This window comes from Ptychodera flava, chromosome 9 (assembly GCF_041260155.1).
Source record: "Ptychodera flava strain L36383 chromosome 9, AS_Pfla_20210202, whole genome shotgun sequence".
NCBI lineage: Eukaryota > Metazoa > Hemichordata > Enteropneusta > Ptychoderidae > Ptychodera > Ptychodera flava.
Genome location: NC_091936.1, coordinates 15,415,496 through 15,433,124, shown reverse-complemented (window position 1 = coordinate 15,433,124; position 17,629 = coordinate 15,415,496). Strand labels below are relative to the sequence as shown.

At 38.2% G+C, this 17,629-nt stretch overlaps 1 protein-coding gene across 1 annotated transcript; it reads left to right on the top strand.

Annotated features, from left to right (window-relative positions):
* The first annotated feature begins 12 nt into the window (after positions 1-12).
* Positions 13-8,790, top strand: LOC139140120 (uncharacterized). The gene is made up of 5 exons (XM_070709155.1): positions 13-590; positions 2,819-2,928; positions 4,361-4,536; positions 5,389-5,509; positions 6,987-8,790. Exons 1-5 carry the CDS (start codon positions 203-205, stop codon positions 7,146-7,148), a joined length of 957 nt encoding a protein of 318 aa, XP_070565256.1. The 5' UTR covers positions 13-202; the 3' UTR covers positions 7,149-8,790.
* Positions 8,791-17,629: the final 8,839 nt, after the last annotated feature.

The following is a 17,629-nucleotide window of genomic DNA, read 5'->3' as shown; positions in this document are numbered from 1 at the left end:
TACATACAGCATACAGCGCAGGCATTTTGGACGTCATCACACCAATTTGCAGTTTGGGCGCCGGCGAAACAGAACAGGCAACCTCTGTGCGATTGTGCACTTAGATTTCAATTTCAGATTGAAGGTCTCATTGCATAGCAAACTTGTGACACACGTATCACGTGTGTGTTGACTGAAATTATGTAGAGTGGAGACGCAGGAGATGTCTGCTCATGATGAAGATGGCGGCGCGCATGGTGACGAGGAACAGGCCGAATCATGTATACACTACAAGGCAGGTCAGGGTGTAACATCAGAAATATGTGGTCGGAAACATCATTCTCACCAGCTTTACCCTGCCGCCTGTGATTGGGAAAGTCATCACATGGAGAGACTGCGGTTTGAATCTTATTCTTTCAGTATTCCCACGGGGACGTCCCATCGACTGTTGATTTGCCAGTGGTTGTCGTCCGATGAGGATGAACTGAAGCGAATATTGAGCCAGGATCCTAGCGAATCAGTGAGCAGCAAGCTTAGAGAATCTGCTGGCATTACTGCAGCGGCCACAGGGAAAGGGAATATACCGGAGCTCGTTTCAGACGTTATTCCAAGTGAGTACACCATTTCCATTAGGTAACATACAGACCACAGGATCAAGGACCCCTAAAAAAGTTGTTTTTAATAGCTCCGCTGGCAGCGACGCGGAGCTTATCAAATAGGTTGATTTTCCGTCGTCGTCCGTCGTCCGTCAACAATTGCCTTCTGCTCTGAAACCGCACGTCCAATTGCTTTGAAATTTTATATGCAGTTCACTTAGGGTGACCTCACTTAAGTTTGTTCAAATTGTGGTGATATTTGCATATTTGTATTTTTGGGGCATTTTTTGGTGTTTTTGGTAAAAAAATCTTCTTCTCTGAAACCGCTTGTCCGATTGCTTTTAAATTTGATATGCAGTTTACTTAGGGTGACTTCAGTCAGATTTGTTCAAATCGTGGTGAAATTTGCATATTTGTATTTTTAAGGCAATTTTTGTCATTTTTGGTAAAAAAATCTTTAAAAATCTTCTTCTTCAAAACTACAAGTCAGATAGCTTTGATATTTGGTACATATGTCCCTAGGGATGATCTATTTCAGATTTCTTCAAATTGTGCAGAAATATGCAAATTTGCATTTTTAAGACAATTTTTGCCATTTTTGGTCAAAAAATGTTTTTTTCAAAAAGTACTGGTCTGATAGTTTTGAAATTTGGTATACAAGTTTCTATTTAGATGAACTTAGTAATATATATTGAATTTCTGATGAAATCTGTAATTTTGTATTTTTGGGGCAATTTTTGCCATTTTTGGTCAAAAAATGTGTATTTCCAAAACTGCTCATCTGATAGCTTTGAAATTTGGTATACAGGTTCCTACAGATGAACTTAATGATGTTTATTGAAATTATGATGAAATCTGCAAATTTGTAATTTTGGGGCAATTTTTTCCATTTTTGGTCAAAAAATGTGTATTTCCAAAACTACTCATCTGATAACTTTGCAATTTGGTATACAGGTTCCTACAGATCACCTTAATGATATTTGTTGAAATTATGATTAAATCTGTAATTTTGTAATTTTGGGGCAATTTTTGCCATTTTTGGTCAAAAAGTGTGTTTCTCAAAAAGTACTGTTCTGATAGCTTTGAACTTTGGTATACAGGTTTCTACAGATGAGCTAAGTAATATATATTGAATTTCTGATGAAATCTGTAATTTTGTATTTTGGGGGCAATGTTGCCATTTTTGGTCAGAAAATTTCATTCTCAAAAAACTACTCATCGGATAGCTTTGGTTGACATGTTCTTAGGGATGATCCAATGTTATATATTCAAAGTATGATGAAATTGTGTATTTTTGCAGCTTATTTTAGCCACTTTTTTCTGGCCATTGCATTGAGCTCTCAAAGATTTCCACCTTCTTCATCAACATGTGTCAAAAATAGTTACTCTCTACATAAAACACAGCGGAGCTATATCGACCGCTAGGTCGCTTGTTTTTTATATTTTTTATTTTTTATATTTATTTTTTACCTTCCATAGCCCTGGTGCGTACGATGCTGTGTGTTCCCGGCATTGTACAGGATGGGAGGCCGCATAATACCGGGAACACACAGCATCGTACGTAGGGCTAGGCCTAGCTGCAAAATTGTAGCTCTACAGTGAGGCGGTCGGTGAGTTTGGCTTTTTGCGACCTCGCTCACAAGTAGAGCTACAATGTCGAAGGCCCTGTAGCATACAAAATAAGCGCGCCACACATGGCGCAGCATTTTCATGTAAAATCCCACATATTTACTGCATTTGGTCGTACCGATTTATCACTACTGAAGACTAAACACTATACTACACTAACCTTGTCGTTTATGGGGTTCGGTATAAGCACAGACACGTCGATCGCGTTCCATAAACATTGAGCGTGTTTCTGGGAGCTGCCATTACCGGGGAAGTGGAAATGGCGGCTCCAAGTACTCTGAGGGTTGCTAACAAGATAAACCTTAAAATTAAGGAAGGAAAAATCGTCAAAAGTTACAGTAATACTTGGCCTGAGACGGTCTCGCCATGCTCAAGCAATCGTGTTGTTGAGTTGAATTTGTACGTTACATTTGAATTCTTGTCCAGACCAAAATTCACTTGTCAACAAAAAGTGCTGTCTACACATGTAAGGCTGAGTTGACAAGCTGAATACTGTGCATCTCAACATGCCTTGGGGAGCAGAACAAGAAATTATGGTTGATATTGATAACAAATATAGTGAAAAAATTATCAGAACTTACAGCTATTTCCCCTTTAACATCTGATTTTTACAGGCAAGCTTCAGATTTTAGAAGACTCTTTCCTTCATCTGTTGAGTTCATTTTGTGCAAAGTGCAACATGAAGAAGAATGATAAAAAGACTTTAATGAATGCTGCAAAATCTGTAAGTTTTGTTGTGAAATTAAATATGGTGTACATTATAATCAAGCATTTTCTGATGAATATGTATCTAGAACCAATTTTCTGACACTCAAAATTTTTCAAGACCATTCAGATCAGCTGCATTTTGAGATTTATTGTGAAGCCCGTGCTTTCACCGTCTTTTATAAAATCAATAATTTTTCCCCGTTGAGTTAACACAGGGTATAGCTGCCATTTTGATTTTCAAATATCTGCAAATTTCAGGTAAATTTCATTTAATATTTCTCTAACCCCAAACATTGTACCCTGTCCTATCTTTTTTATTCTTGATAATGAAAGAGAATGGTTTAAAGTTTGCTTGGGGAAAGTGGTCAGTAAAATTTAAAAGTTTCTGTTTCATAGCAAATGTACAGTTTATGGCAATCCGGTCACGACATGCGACTTCAAAACTGCGACCTGTGTCCTGCGTGTTTGTCAAACTGCGACCTGCGTAGGGTTAGGGGTAGGGGTAGGGGTAGGGTTAGTAATAGGGTTAGGGAAGTCGGACCCCCAACCAGAAGACAAGTTTTGAGCCTTGCCTCTCTCCAACGCCGCCGGCCAGGGCAACGTGTAGCTAGGGTTAAGTCGCAGATCACAGACGCAGGCCGGGGACACAGGTACCGGTCATGACATGCGACCTGCGTCCCGGCCTGCGTCTTTAAACTGTGATCTGCGACCTAACCCTAGTTACACGTTGCCCTGGCCGGCGGCGTTGGGGAGAGGCAAGCCTGAAAACCTGTCTTCTTGTCGGGGGTCCGACTTCGGGGTACGGTTGCAGTGGGCTCTCAGCCGCAGAGATGTGTCAGCTTCCGGCGGCCCAAGGTTGCCCGTGCCGGCAGCGTTGGGGAGAGGCAAGGCTCAAAACTTGTCTTCTGATTGGGGGTCCGACTTCCCTAACCCTACCCCTAACTCTAACCCTAACACTAACCCTACGCAGGTCGCAGTTTGACAAACACGAAGGTCGCACTTCTGAAGTCGCATGTCGCATATCATGACGGGATTTCCATAACAGTTTGAGTACCATGAGGAATGACAGGGGATAAGAAAAATAATTACTAGAGACAGTCTGTATTATGTAGTGTACAGTTTTTATAACCATCTATTCTTGTTCTTCAAAAATTACATAACAGAAATTTTGCAGTAAAGAGTGAATTACATGTTGACAACACAGTGGTGTATTGGTTGAGGCTGACGTGTCAGGTAAACTTATGTCATTGTCTCAAGCCAGCTGTATTTATTTTCATATTGTATTTTTGATAGTGTACATTCTGCATATCTGTGGAAAATTTACAACTATAATTGCAACTACATTTACAGCAAACTGTATGATACATCTCAGGTTTTGCTGGATGACATCATCTCAAAATCTTTAATTGCCATCTTAATTGTGCTCTCCAATTTCCCTTTTGATGTAGGTGTTGAAGAATGAGACAGAAGCAAATCTAGTCATCCATAGACGTGTACTCGTAACATGGATTGATATTTGCAAGCAGTACGCCGGTCTTGGCCTTACTGGAAGACTTCTGGATGATTTGGTCATCGATGTTATCAACTCTGTATCATATGAAACAGGATGCCTGCTGAGGGTGAAGTATGCAACTGTAAAACAGTCAGTGTGGTTGTTTGAGTTTGGGACTTGTGTGTTTAGCCCCTTTCACCGCCATGGTTTGGCCCAAACCCATTGTTATCAAGAGTGATTGTGGACCTGTTTACAGGGAATTAGGAGTGAACAGCCCAATATACAAAAATTCATGTATGTCCACCAAAGTTGAACCCAAGGGATTGCTTTGGTTTCCTTTTGTTTTGCCTTCCAAACTACATTGTGAAGTAACTCATGTACATCAAAAATCTTTCTTTTCTAACTGCAACAATGTTGTGAAGAAAATGACAGGTTGATCTGTTAACTTGGATGAACAGTTCTTAATATACTTTGAGCAAATTTATGATCAGTTCAAGAGATTTGTTAGTATTACACAGTGTTTGATCTTGAGTTGCAAAGAGATGGAACTTTGTGGGTTTCCTCTTCTCAAAAATAAAGGGGAAAAATTAGGGAAATAGGAGGAAAATGTATGTGTCTCTATGTCCATTATGTGCATTTTTAAATTGATAAACAAATTCAAATCTTGAAATAAATGTTCAATAATATGAGCATTAACTGTTAAATGCTTACCAACCATTGAAACATTGGACAATGCATTATGCTTTAGCATGTTACAGAAATATGTACAGGTAGTATAGTGTAATTTGTCCATGGATATGAAAATCATTGGCTCGTTAGCTACTGTCAAAATTACAAGAATGAAATTTAAATGAGTACAAATGAAATTCTACAATATTAGAAAGAAATATGTCATGCCAAATATCTATTTAATACACACATTGCATAAAAACATACCCACACAGAAGATGATTAATTCTTGGCTGTGGATAATTTTCTCCTCAGGACTCGTGAGTCAACTTCAACTGAAATTAATGTGTGTGGTCAACAGATCAATGTGCAAAGTGGCATTGAAGTTTCTGCTCTCAGTGAGGAAGATTTGCTGCAAGTAATTATTTCCTCCGAAGTAAGTACCGCTTTTGCAAATCCCATATATCGTGGTAATATTATTAAATAATGATTAAACACCACATAGTATGTAAAGGCCAGTTTGCATTGTAATTTTATTCCCCAGTCACCACTTCCTGAAAATGAAGTGAAGTTTGTAGTATTATTTGTAATCATAAACCTGGGTTTATGTCTGCAGTGGGAGAAAGCGCCCTCACATCAGATCATGATTCTTCCTGTATCATGCCCCAGCCTGATTGCCCATATCCTGATGAACGCCTGACCCCTATCTACTTTTGTCATAAATTTTCTCACACAGTTTGCATCAGACAGTGTTCATGGTTCAAAAATTATTGCCTACATCTCAAAATTGACAGCCTGATTGCTTGTAAACCAGAAAGAACTCTAAACAGGAAAGCAAAATTTTCATGACGTCAGTCGTTGATTTTGGCTGTTGTGCACATTGGAACAAGCGTAACACTTCAGAAGTGTTGAGAAAGAGTAGGTTAATTTGAATGTATATGAAATGTGAAGTGCTGAATTAAAAGAAATGACATAGTAGAAGTTCCAATACCTGGGGGTACGTGTGTGGCTACTGCACATAGTCAATGACCACATGCCAATCATGGCCCATTGATGTGGCCTCAAATGAACTTATGGTGCAAGTCTCGAATCCCAAAATGGGTCCAGTGATATTTCAATCATTTTGTAAATATTCTATGAAATATAATGAAGCTTTACGGCCCTGATATTTTGTGCCCTTGGTTGTAAGGAAGAATGTCCCCCTGAAGGTCAGGCTTCCCACCATATGACCTCAGGAACCAAATGATAAAAGGGGCTGCAAAAATTTTATTACTTTCCAGTTAACAAATAGTACTTTGAGTCACTCACCTTATGATCAGTCTTTTCCTCTAGAATACACAATTGCACCAATCCCCCTATTTAATAGAATCACCCGATAAGTAAGCGCTAATACGTGCCATATCCCCCTCTATAATGAGATCTTGAGATACTGGTATACACAGAATGTGATAGCGGCTCGGTACCATGATAACTGCCCATGATATAACATCACATAGTTCACTTTACCCACTGTCTGCCTAGCCACAGTAAAGTGACAAAGTAGTAGTGTCTGCAGAAAGATGTGCCTAAGCTAAAAGACAATGAACCAGAGTTTGCCTCCTAATCCAGGTCACAAAACTGAAGTTACATGAATGAATGTTTGAATGATTTGTGTGAGCTTCTAATATATATTGAACATTCACTAGAAAAGAAAGAAATTGGAGACTCTATTTAAATTGATATTTGATCAGGGCTATAACCTCTATTTGCTAATACATTGAAAAAATTAATTTGCACAACCTAAAATTTACACAATTTACTATGGTCCTTCTCAATCAGAACCAAAGTCCCCTCCCCCAAGGAAGAGGGGACATTCTGGAAAAAACACTGTACAATGCATCAAAATCTTTTTCTTTGTTTGTTTTTTTTTCTAGAATAAAGCTCTTGGAAGAGAAATAGATATCAAGCAAATCTTGGCACACATTGTGTGTCAAGCATTAGCAACAGCGGAACACAGTCCATTCGGTAATCAGTATTATAAGACTGTATCACGTATCAATACACGCTGTTCACTGTCCAGCTTCCAAGACAGATGAATTGCATGTGCTCTTGGTGCGATGTCACATCTCATGCGATTCTCTACAGCGTATGTCACAGTGTCCACTTCCTAATCCTCTTCAGAGATCTTACATCATGCATGAACGGATTCCTTGCGGAAATATCTACAGTGAAACTGCAATAGAACTGATGTATCGTGCTATCAAGGGCGTCTTCTTGACTTTTCAAATGTACCGTGATAAGAATTAGTTCTTACTTCACCAGGTGTAAATAAGCATGACATTTCATTAACACTTTCAGGCCTGACTTTCTGGTAACTTACCTGAGCTACCCCTTCGTGATATTGCAATGCATCATGGGTAGAAACTTAACTTGTCACCACAGCAAGAGTTTGAGATAGTGATCTAATACATACTTTTAACACTAATGTAATTACTGTAATGGCAAAAGTTCTGTTTCTTCTTGAAACTGGCTAAATTTACACATCTTTTCAACTTTTGTAGGTATTTCTGATATTAAATTCCCGTATAACCTAAAACTTTACTTTAGCTTCTGTAATCTTATGTGTTTTACCTGTAGAAATCCGCCATATTGAAAATATGGTCAACTGTCCGAGACATTTATGACTCGTGTAAGTGGCAAAATTGTAGTTCAGGTACCAAGAATTCTTGAACTCAAAGTAAAGATAGCGTACTGTAAAGAAAACTGGAATGGTTCTCTTCAAAACAAGCTAATGATGTGACACAAAAAAGAGGCCTTGTCTTGTTGTCACTGTCAGGAGAGATGTGAAATACTTTATTTATAAACATGCTGAAAGATGGGATCATCATAGGAAAAGTGAAAAAAAGTCAATTGATCAAACTCTTTAGAACACACCAACTTCACACCTTCATTCGTCAATTTTCCTGCAAATATTTATGATAAATGACACCGGAAATGAAAAGATCACATCTAGGGGCCATAAGGTTTGATTAAAATGTTTGTGTGCCAGAAGGTTTTGTATGCCCTAAATCTCAGGGTATGTACAGTACAGTACATGAAACCGTTTACATCACATTTTCATCAATTTACCTTTGGATTACTGCTCAGCTTTGTATACTGTAGATATTCCCAAAGTTTGGCAATCTTTTTCTTTTCCTCTTTAATTACCAGAAGGTATGTGGTACTCTTCTCACTAAAGTGTATCGAAATATAACACATTAGCCTTGCAGTGTAATGCATGGTATTCTATATACCATGGTTTTGTTTACAAATGGCAAAAGTCAGTTGTCATCAATGACATTGGATGTTGAACACTTGCAGGCTATGACTGACGAGTTGAACACTGGGACATTTTGACATAGAGTACAAAAACTTTGTTACTGACAGAGAGGGCAACGAAGTACTGAAAAAATACAGCAAAAATTACAGCTTATAGAATGTGAAAAGGAAGAATAAGTTCAAGCTGCATGTTACAATGTATGGACTAAATGTGTCTTTTTTGCAAGCTACATGATATTGCAATGCATTTTTGGTAAAAAGTCTTCGTCTCACCTCAGCAAGAGTCTAAGATACTGCTCTTATAATCTTACATGATCGCTATCGGGGCAAAAAGTTCTTCTGTATGTTTGTGAAACTAGATGTATCTTATCAGCGTTTAGGCATTTCTGACATTAAATTCCTGTATAACCTAAAACTTGACTTTTGCTTCTATAATCTTATGTGTTTTACCTGTAGAAATCGGCCATATTGAAAATATTGTTGACAACCTGAGACTTTTGTGACCCACTTAGGTGATAAAATCGTATTTAACGTAGCCAGAAATGTTCAATTTCTTAGAGACTTTATGTGAAGATCAATGCTGCCAAGCAAAGATGTCATACTCACTGACATGGTTCGAAATTCAAAGCGCAATCAAGACCCGTGCTTTTGTCTGCAGTCAAAGAGTACTAGGGAGTGTTGCAAATGTTGGATAAAAAGTTTAATTTTCAGAATGTGTAGACAAGAATCTTTATGATATTTTGTGACATACGTGTGTATTTTGCAGAACAATTACATTCAAGTTGTGGAAAATATTTTCCCCAGTCTTGTAATAAAATATCCTCTCAAATATTATGCTGCAAAAGTGCAGACATCTCAATCATCCTGATATTAAACTCAGTGCTGTAATTTCTCCCGCCAAAATTTCAGGGTAACATTTTACCAATTTTATGAATTTATCTGTAATTTATATGATAATTTTTGACCAAATGGACATAACTTTTCATTGCTACAATTATTGACCAAAATGTTTCGGGAAATCTGATAAACAATGGTCTAGATCTGAAAAAAAAAGTTGTTGGCGTTAGATTCTATAAAGGCAAAAAGAACTTGACTTTTGCACTGAAAGTTAAAGAAAGTGTTAACTTGCCGTTCAGTAGGTCTGAACTCTACGCTTTTCCCCATAAGTGACATCCGTGTATGAGTGTTATTCGATTGTTGTTCAGATCCGTTGGTCAAAGATCAATGACCAGCTTTCAAATCAATGTAGCTGACCAAGCGATGTAAATACGGCGCACCATCATCCACCCCACGGTTTATTAAAACGAAAAAATGAGGAAGGATATAAAAAACAGTGTCACTTTATTAAAACTTGTGTATTCAATTAGAACAAAAGAATATGTGGCAATATACAAGACAAGAAATAACTCAAAAACGGCTGCCAGGTATCGAGTAGTGCTAACAGAAAGAAGTCCTAATTTTAGCATGATTAGATGGGATATAATCCTAGCCTCCTTTGTTCAGTGTGCTATCTAACTCCTCAGGACCGCCATTCACTGTTCTGCCGCTTGTGGCGCACTACACAGATCAAACGTCCGTCGCCGGGAAGACGTCAAGTTGCTTACAAGGAGCCCCCGCTTTCGGAATAGGATCCAAAGAAGAAATGTTGTTGTTAGCATTCATGTTTTTTGACTTTCGATGGGCTAACAGCTTTATATTTTATCAAATTCTGGATTGTACATCAAATATATAATACCGGTGGTTGATATGACAGCATCCTTTAAAATAGTACAATGTGCCTGACAATGTGCATTCAATAACGAAAATTTCATTTGAGAGCGAATTTTGATAACTTACATGCGATCCTACCCTTTACAATACACATATTTATTTTTTGATAATATGGTTCAGTAATTTATATTTGTGTTGACCGGTACGGATGCACAGCAAACGTGGCACGAAATTGGAGCTATCAGAAAAATGGAAATTCTGAAAGGATACGCTGTATTGGTTTTTCGCGCGCTTTTTAAAGCTATATCACGGCAGCAAACGTTCCGTTTCAAAATACATGTATACCGATGCCGTGTTGGCGCCAAGCCTCCGCCTTCGGATCATCTAGAGAACGGGTGTTTTCACCGACAACTTTCGAATCGGCGTCTGTGTAGAAAGTGAAATGGTGTGCTTCCGAACAAAGAGGGCAGAAATCCAATGTATAGGTACTGTCTCGGTGTGCTGCCTTGTTGAAATCACTGATCAGGACTAAGATTTTTACGTAAGGGACTGGTCAGTTTCTTCGGCCTGGGGGGGCCGGTGGATTATTTTTTGCTGACGTCAAAAAGTGGCTGACCCCCCCTATTCCAAATTTTGAAAACAGGGTGACCCCCCTTATTCCAAATTTCGAAAACAGGGTGACCCCCCCGGCGCGCGACATAGGTAAAACAAAAGGTGGACATATATATATATATATATATATATATATATATATATATATATATATATATATATATATATATATATATATATATATATATATATATATATATACTCTATCTGAGGATTGCAAGATGCATGAAACTTAAGTAATAGATTTCATTACTTTGTACTTGAAGTAATCTGTTTATTTATTTATATATATATATATATATATATATATATATATATATATATATATATATATATATATATATATATATATATATATATATATATATACGAGCAGGACGTAGATTGATGTCTTCATCGGACTGGCAGAGTGCTCAATAGTTGAACTAGAGCTATAGGTCCAGCTCCGGACTTTCATCTACATATATATATATATATATATTATATTTACATTTTACATATATTTATATTTTATATAGTCATTCTATGTTTTAATGACACTGTTGACATGTCAGTTGTAAGATAGGAATTTCAAAGTGTCAATCTTAAGTCTGAATACAGTACATTTTGAATGAGCTGTATTTTGAATGAGCTGTGAATATATCACACTTTCTATGCTTAACCAGATGTCCTGAACTGTTGTATGGATGTCAATCATTAATATCAAAGAGGAAAAAGCAGTGAATCAAAAACTTTGAAACATCCTGATATCTCTGATATCTCTGATATATATGCCTTGTATATTAAAGTCATGCACCTGAAGGGCATGCTGAAAAATGTCTGATATATTAAACCATCCAATTAAATCTCCTGAGGAGCCATAGAGAGCTTTTTAGCCAAATTTGATGTGTACAGTGTCTGAGAGGACCTTTTCTTGTAACATTGAAACCATAAAAGCACAGCTAATAATGACAAAAACTGTTATTTTGTTCATAAAAAGCATCTTTCTACAGAAAACCTGTGAAACAAAGGAAAATAATTGCATCAATGAGCTTGTCATTTTTCCATCTCTAAAATAAGTCACTGTATCAAATATATATTGTGAAATATTTGTGCATGTTGCTTTCTCATACTGAATTCTCATAGAGAGAACAGAAAAGTATCAGGAATTTGTCATCCTTTTCATATGAAATGCAGATTTCATAATGGTACACTTTCACTTAGCAAACATAAAGATATCTCTGATTTATTAAAGTATGGCGCCCGAAGGGCGCGCCGAAAAATATGAAACATCCTGATATCTCTGATATATATGCCTTGTATATTAAAGTCATGCACCTGAAGGGCATGCTGAAAAATGTCTGATATATTAAAGTATTGAGCTTGAAGAGCACGCTGAAAAATATTGAACATACAGATATCTCTGATGTATGTATGCTTGATATGTTAAAGTTAGGCGTGCTGAAAAATATGACTGATTAATAAAGTTATGCGCCTGAAGGGCGCGACAAAAAATACAACTGAATGATGAAATTTGTGGCTGACACTAGCATTTTAGGCAATGATGAGCCGGTGTCAAAATTCAAAAACAACTGACCCCCCCCCCCTATTGGGCATTTCAAAAACATGGTGACCCCCCCCTATCACCAAAGTCAAAAACAGGGTGACCCCCCCCCCCATGAATCCACCGGCCTCCCCCAGGCTGAAGAAACTGACCAGTCCCTAAAGGACTTGTATAAACAGTTATGTAAAGAGTTAATGGGACACGGTCATGGCAGTGATAGCCAACGACTTAAAATGACAATAATTTTATAATTTATGAAAGGGTTAAAGTTTGAAATTCAGAACGAGAACTACCGATTACTGAAAATCATTGTCGCAGGGATGGAGAGAATTAAACAAATGTAAAGCCTTATTTCCAATTCAGATTTCAACTGCTAGAAAGAGCACGAGGTCGCATTTAACAATCCTTTTTGATGCTATATCACATATCCCCATACAGAACTCTGACGTGATCAGGTGAGTAATCAGCTAGGACGCCTCTCTCCGGGCCTTGTTTTCGGTCTATACTACCTTTGGATAGTTGTTGGGTTCAGTGATATTTTGGTTTCGTTCCTCAAGGCGTTCAAGGCCATAATGAATTAAGTATTTCGATTAAAACGCCTTGAGGAAGTAGGGAGGTTAGTCAGGAACTTTTTTAAAATTTCGTGATCTATTTATATTTCTTAATGGGTTGTAATTTGGTCGATCTGCTCTTCTGTTTGGGCATTATTATTTTTGATACAGATTAAGAACAAAAGTTCTCCATTCCAAGTACTTGAGGGTCAGACATTCAGAATCAAACTCTTGGTCTCTTAGTTCTTCGTTGGCCTGCAGTTTGTGTGGACTTGTTATTTATACTTGAGAAGAATTTTTTACGTAGTTTTGAAAATCAGAAAAATTAATTTTCCCGCTGATGTTAACGCAGATAATTGTACTTGGGTTTGAGTATCACGTATCAGTCTGCTTGAAGTCAAAATTGGCCAGGCACTCTCATTTTTTCTATTGAAGGATAAAAGAATATAGTTAAAATTATCCAGAGCAATTGCAAGAAAACGTTTTTTCTGATAGGTGTATGCATATTGCCCACCCACAAAACTTACACACATCAAAACATGCATATACTTGCTGCCCGCCCACAAAACTTGTGCACGTCAATACGTGCAATTATTGCCCGCCCACAAGACTTACATGCAATGTTTGGTTGGAATATTATACATACCTTGCGAAAGTTGGTAGACCGATATCGTCAGCCTACAAGATGAGTTGCAAAAGCGCCGTTTAATCACGCGAGCCGAACGAACAAAGCCATTCATAGATTGTGACAGCCGTGGTCGTGAGGCTCGTGGAATCAGCCAGCGCACGATCCTTTGAGTAAAAGTCAAAAGAAATCACCTCTTTACGGCGGCAGGGTGGACGCGTTGAGGGGTGGGGGAGCATAGCGTAGCGGAATGAGAATGTGCAAGATGCAGAAGTGAACGTAATTCGTTAAGGTTTGTATTAAAAGGGCAGTTTGGGGAAATGAAATGATTGCCAAACACTCGAAAAGCTGTCGTTATGTTGCAAGGCTGGGAAGCTTTCAAGTTTGACGACCTCTCAGGAAGCTGTCAGCGAAAGGAAAACGGTAGCTCACATCCGAATCATTGAGATTTTCTGAATGCCAGGTAAGAGCAACACCCTGCATGCAAAGAGATTCAATTTCCTGGACATTGTCCGCACGCATTTCATTATCCTGAAATATTGAAAAGCACAATAAAATCGTCCTTCTGACAACATTGGTGTTTGTTAAAATTTATGGAATATGTCAGGCAAATCTTGATTCGACAATATTTTCGCTTTCGAAATCATGATCATAACGACCGTCTGACCTCAGACCTGGAAAACTATATATAAATAACCGACTTTTTAAAATTTATGTAACATACATTCTAAATATGTTCCTGAAATATGTGATAAAATTATGCATATGCCCCTTTCTTCCGAAATATATCTTACCACAGACTTCATGGACATTGACGTCACCATAATGAGAAAGTTGCCAAAAAAGCAAAAAAACTGCGATTATGGCATGACAGCCAAGGGTTGTCCATGCTGTCAGTGTTCAACGGTAGTGAAAATCAACTGTAACCATTGTGACGGTCTGGAGGCTTTTGTTTCATTGTGTTCTTACCTGTGATAATGGCCTTAATGATATTTTTGTAAGTAACCTTGTATACCATGTTTAAATACAGCTTTGATATTGTCGAGCCGAACTGTAAGGAAATCATGATATATTCAAAGGATTGTACTTCAATTTTATTCACAAGTTTTAGATTCTGACAAGTTCGAAAGAAGGTACAAGCATTGAATGTTAGTGCCAAAAGAGTATATTATTATTCTGTATGCTTATAATACGTTGATAGGCGGGTCATCGAATTTGCTGGTCGAGTTTGTAGACAGCGTAAAGAGGTCAGCTCATAGACACTAGAGCAGAATTTCTATGGTCAGAGTAAGATTAAAACCCTACTTCCTCAACTTTGTCCCAGAATCTACCCTGAAACTCTACGTTGACATTCATTAGAAATCCTAATTCCTCAAAAACCACCGACTGGAAAAATGTAACCGTAGTTCGTTTAATATTACTGGGAACTGGAACTCTGATGTTTCAACTCATGTTTGTATCTCTTGACGTCATTCCTCGCCAGGTGACTTACCAATCTTATCGTCGAATGATGAAGGGATTTGAATGTCATCGTAAGAGATACTCATTTTGATGCCCCAAAGTTAGTCTACACTGGATACGAAGTCGCAGTACTGGGGCAGATGCTGCATATTATGCCTGGCTCCTCCAGGGCTCCAAGTATCTTCATTGTGGTTACTTTGGTGCATGCATGACCTAACAACATTAGCTTTTTATACTGTCTATGAAACTACCAATGGTTTCCTATCAACTGAGCAACCCGTAATTTCTGTATAATTCCCATGTCGAAACCAAGCAATAAACAACATGAATCGCCTACAGCTAATGTTCCATCTTCGCAAAAAAAAAAAAAAGATCCGACGACCTCGGACCAGGTAGAGCTGCGTACAGGATAAAATCGGTAGACCTACCTTCACGAGACCGGGCAAATGACGCGTAGCTTCGCCGCGGACAGATCAGAGGGCACCGCATTCAGGCACTCGAGTTGCTTTGCGAGGGGGTTGTGTGTGCGATACTGGAATCCAATCGAAGTATACGATCTGACGACGTGATAACACGGTCCCGTGTGTGAGGGACAGGTGGCACGCTCTGCTGGCAGGAGGCAAATTCTTCATGTCACGTCAGACACAGAAATCGATCCACTGCATATGCATCAGCAGTGACTTCCTGGTTCTGTCAGATGATAAAACGGAACGATTCAATTTAAGATACTCCCATTTCAAGCGAACAAACAGCCAACGAATGAAAAGGAATGAAAATCGAATGGCTTTCGAAGACAAAGGCTGCCCCACCTGTCTCGCCTCAAGAACGAATGCAGCGATTGAGGAACGAGCAGAGACCATTTACCGTCTTCAAATACATTTTAATATCAATTGAATGCGTGAGGAAGTATGGCGTTTTTGAAATTCATAATGCGAAACTCGATTAACTTGTCTTACAATGCCCGACCTGGCTCCGGAGTTTAGAGAAACAGTCACCGATATAATACGTTTCATTTCCCATTTGTCTCCATTAAGAACAGATCTGTCGCTTGGCTTCTGTCCTATTTGACATTTATAATGATATTGAGGAAGGTGATGTTTCACTAGCTTCAAATTGCAGCCTTTGTAATCTTATAATAGATACATGACAAGATGGACTTCACCACGGGTTTTTAGCACGGTAAAAATTAAAAGGAAACTTTGATCGTCTGTTTAACTAATACATTGAGAGTTCAATTTTCTTCGTGAAACTAAGCATGGAGATTGGTCATAGAGTGAATCCATTTGAATTTCAAATTAGTTTGAAGATACAAAAATGATTAAACCAATAGAAATTCCACTACGGTTGAGATTTCTGAAATATAAGTTCTTCAATTGGAGAAATCTATCCATTGCTTCACTATACCGATAGACAGGAATATGTAATGCATTTTCACATTGCTGTCAGTATTTATTGTAGGACTGCCGTACTCGATTTGCTTGTGTCACAAAATTAACTTTTGTACAATAAGAAGAGGAACTCAACTACCCCAATATCAAATAACCTTAGAACACTAATTAAAATAGCTGAATATTTCACAATGAAGTTTGCGGTGTCTTGTTGAGGTATCTTTGCAATATTGGTTGACTTTTCTTGTTGCCGTGTCACTCTGTGAACCTGACTTTTTGGGACTTCGAAAAACTAAAAAAAATGGCCAGCGTTTGATATTTGTACTAAAACCATCTGCTGACAATCTTTATTTTGGTCAAAGTCCTTCTGAGAGAGCTGTATGTCGGCGACAAAGGTTTGCTTATCCGAAGGGCCTTCTGATTTCTATGATGATGGGCCTGTGCTCGGTCTGAAGGTAAGAAGATAGATATTTAAAAATACTGAACAATTTTGTGAGTGCTCATCGCCAAAGTGTCCTTTTAAGCACTGCATTTACACACGATTTACGACGATTTCTGCAGCGACAATTTTATAGAGGTTCAAGTGATATATTAAATAACACTATCTGGTCCTGTCAGATAGCGAGTACGATGCTCTACGTATCGATGGTTATCTTTTGTTCTTGTTCGATAAGACTAGAAAACTACTGTAAGATCTAGATCGAACACAGTTAAGTGGAAAATAGGTCTAGGTGCGTGGGTCACGTGATTGTCGACAGGGACCGCCATTCGTCGTGGTTGAACCATTTCAGCAAATCAGCCCAATCATGGATGCCGTTTTTCAAAAGGAAGGAAGCCAAAAGGCATATGGATCGCCACATCAGGAAAAGCGCAATTCCTATGATTTTGTGATCTGGTAAAAAAGCACGCGACTTAAATCAATCATCCTTAAAATGACTGACACTTCGAGATAAAAATCAGCTTGGGTTTTTGTTCCCCGCTCCCCAAGATTTCCAAATAAAGTCATTTTTTAGCATTTTTGCAATGCTGAGACGAAATGATACACCTTGACGTAGAATTTGAATCCAATAGTATCCATTAATAGCAATATGAGCGCAATATACATTAAACTGTCCTTTATACAGCCAAGGTTTCCAGTTTTTCGGAACAGACGACAGCTAGCTGGCACACATTTCAGGCAGCTCCTGAACTTATACCACCGCGCGCTTTTTCCGCTCAGTCGGTAAGCGAGGTTTAAAGTCTGTTTTGCCTATCGCTACTTCAGCCTGTTTATAGATGCCATAAAATATTACTAACTCAATAAACTATCACCATCAACTAAATTAATTAATGGCTTCGACCTTTGAAACCATTACTGTGATAGAATTGC

What these genes read in the sequence shown, in the direction of transcription:
- LOC139140120 (XM_070709155.1), top strand. Translation starts at nt 203, where the DNA reads ATGTCTGCTCATGATGAAGATGGCGGCGCGCATGGTGACGAGGAACAG. An exon ending in CGTTTCAGACGTTATTCCAA is followed by an intron (nt 591 to 2,818) that starts GTGAGTACACCA and finishes TGATTTTTACAG; the next exon opens with GCAAGCTTCAGATTTTAGAA. An exon ending in AAGTAATTATTTCCTCCGAA is followed by an intron (nt 5,510 to 6,986) that starts GTAAGTACCGCT and finishes TTTTTTTTCTAG; the next exon opens with AATAAAGCTCTTGGAAGAGA.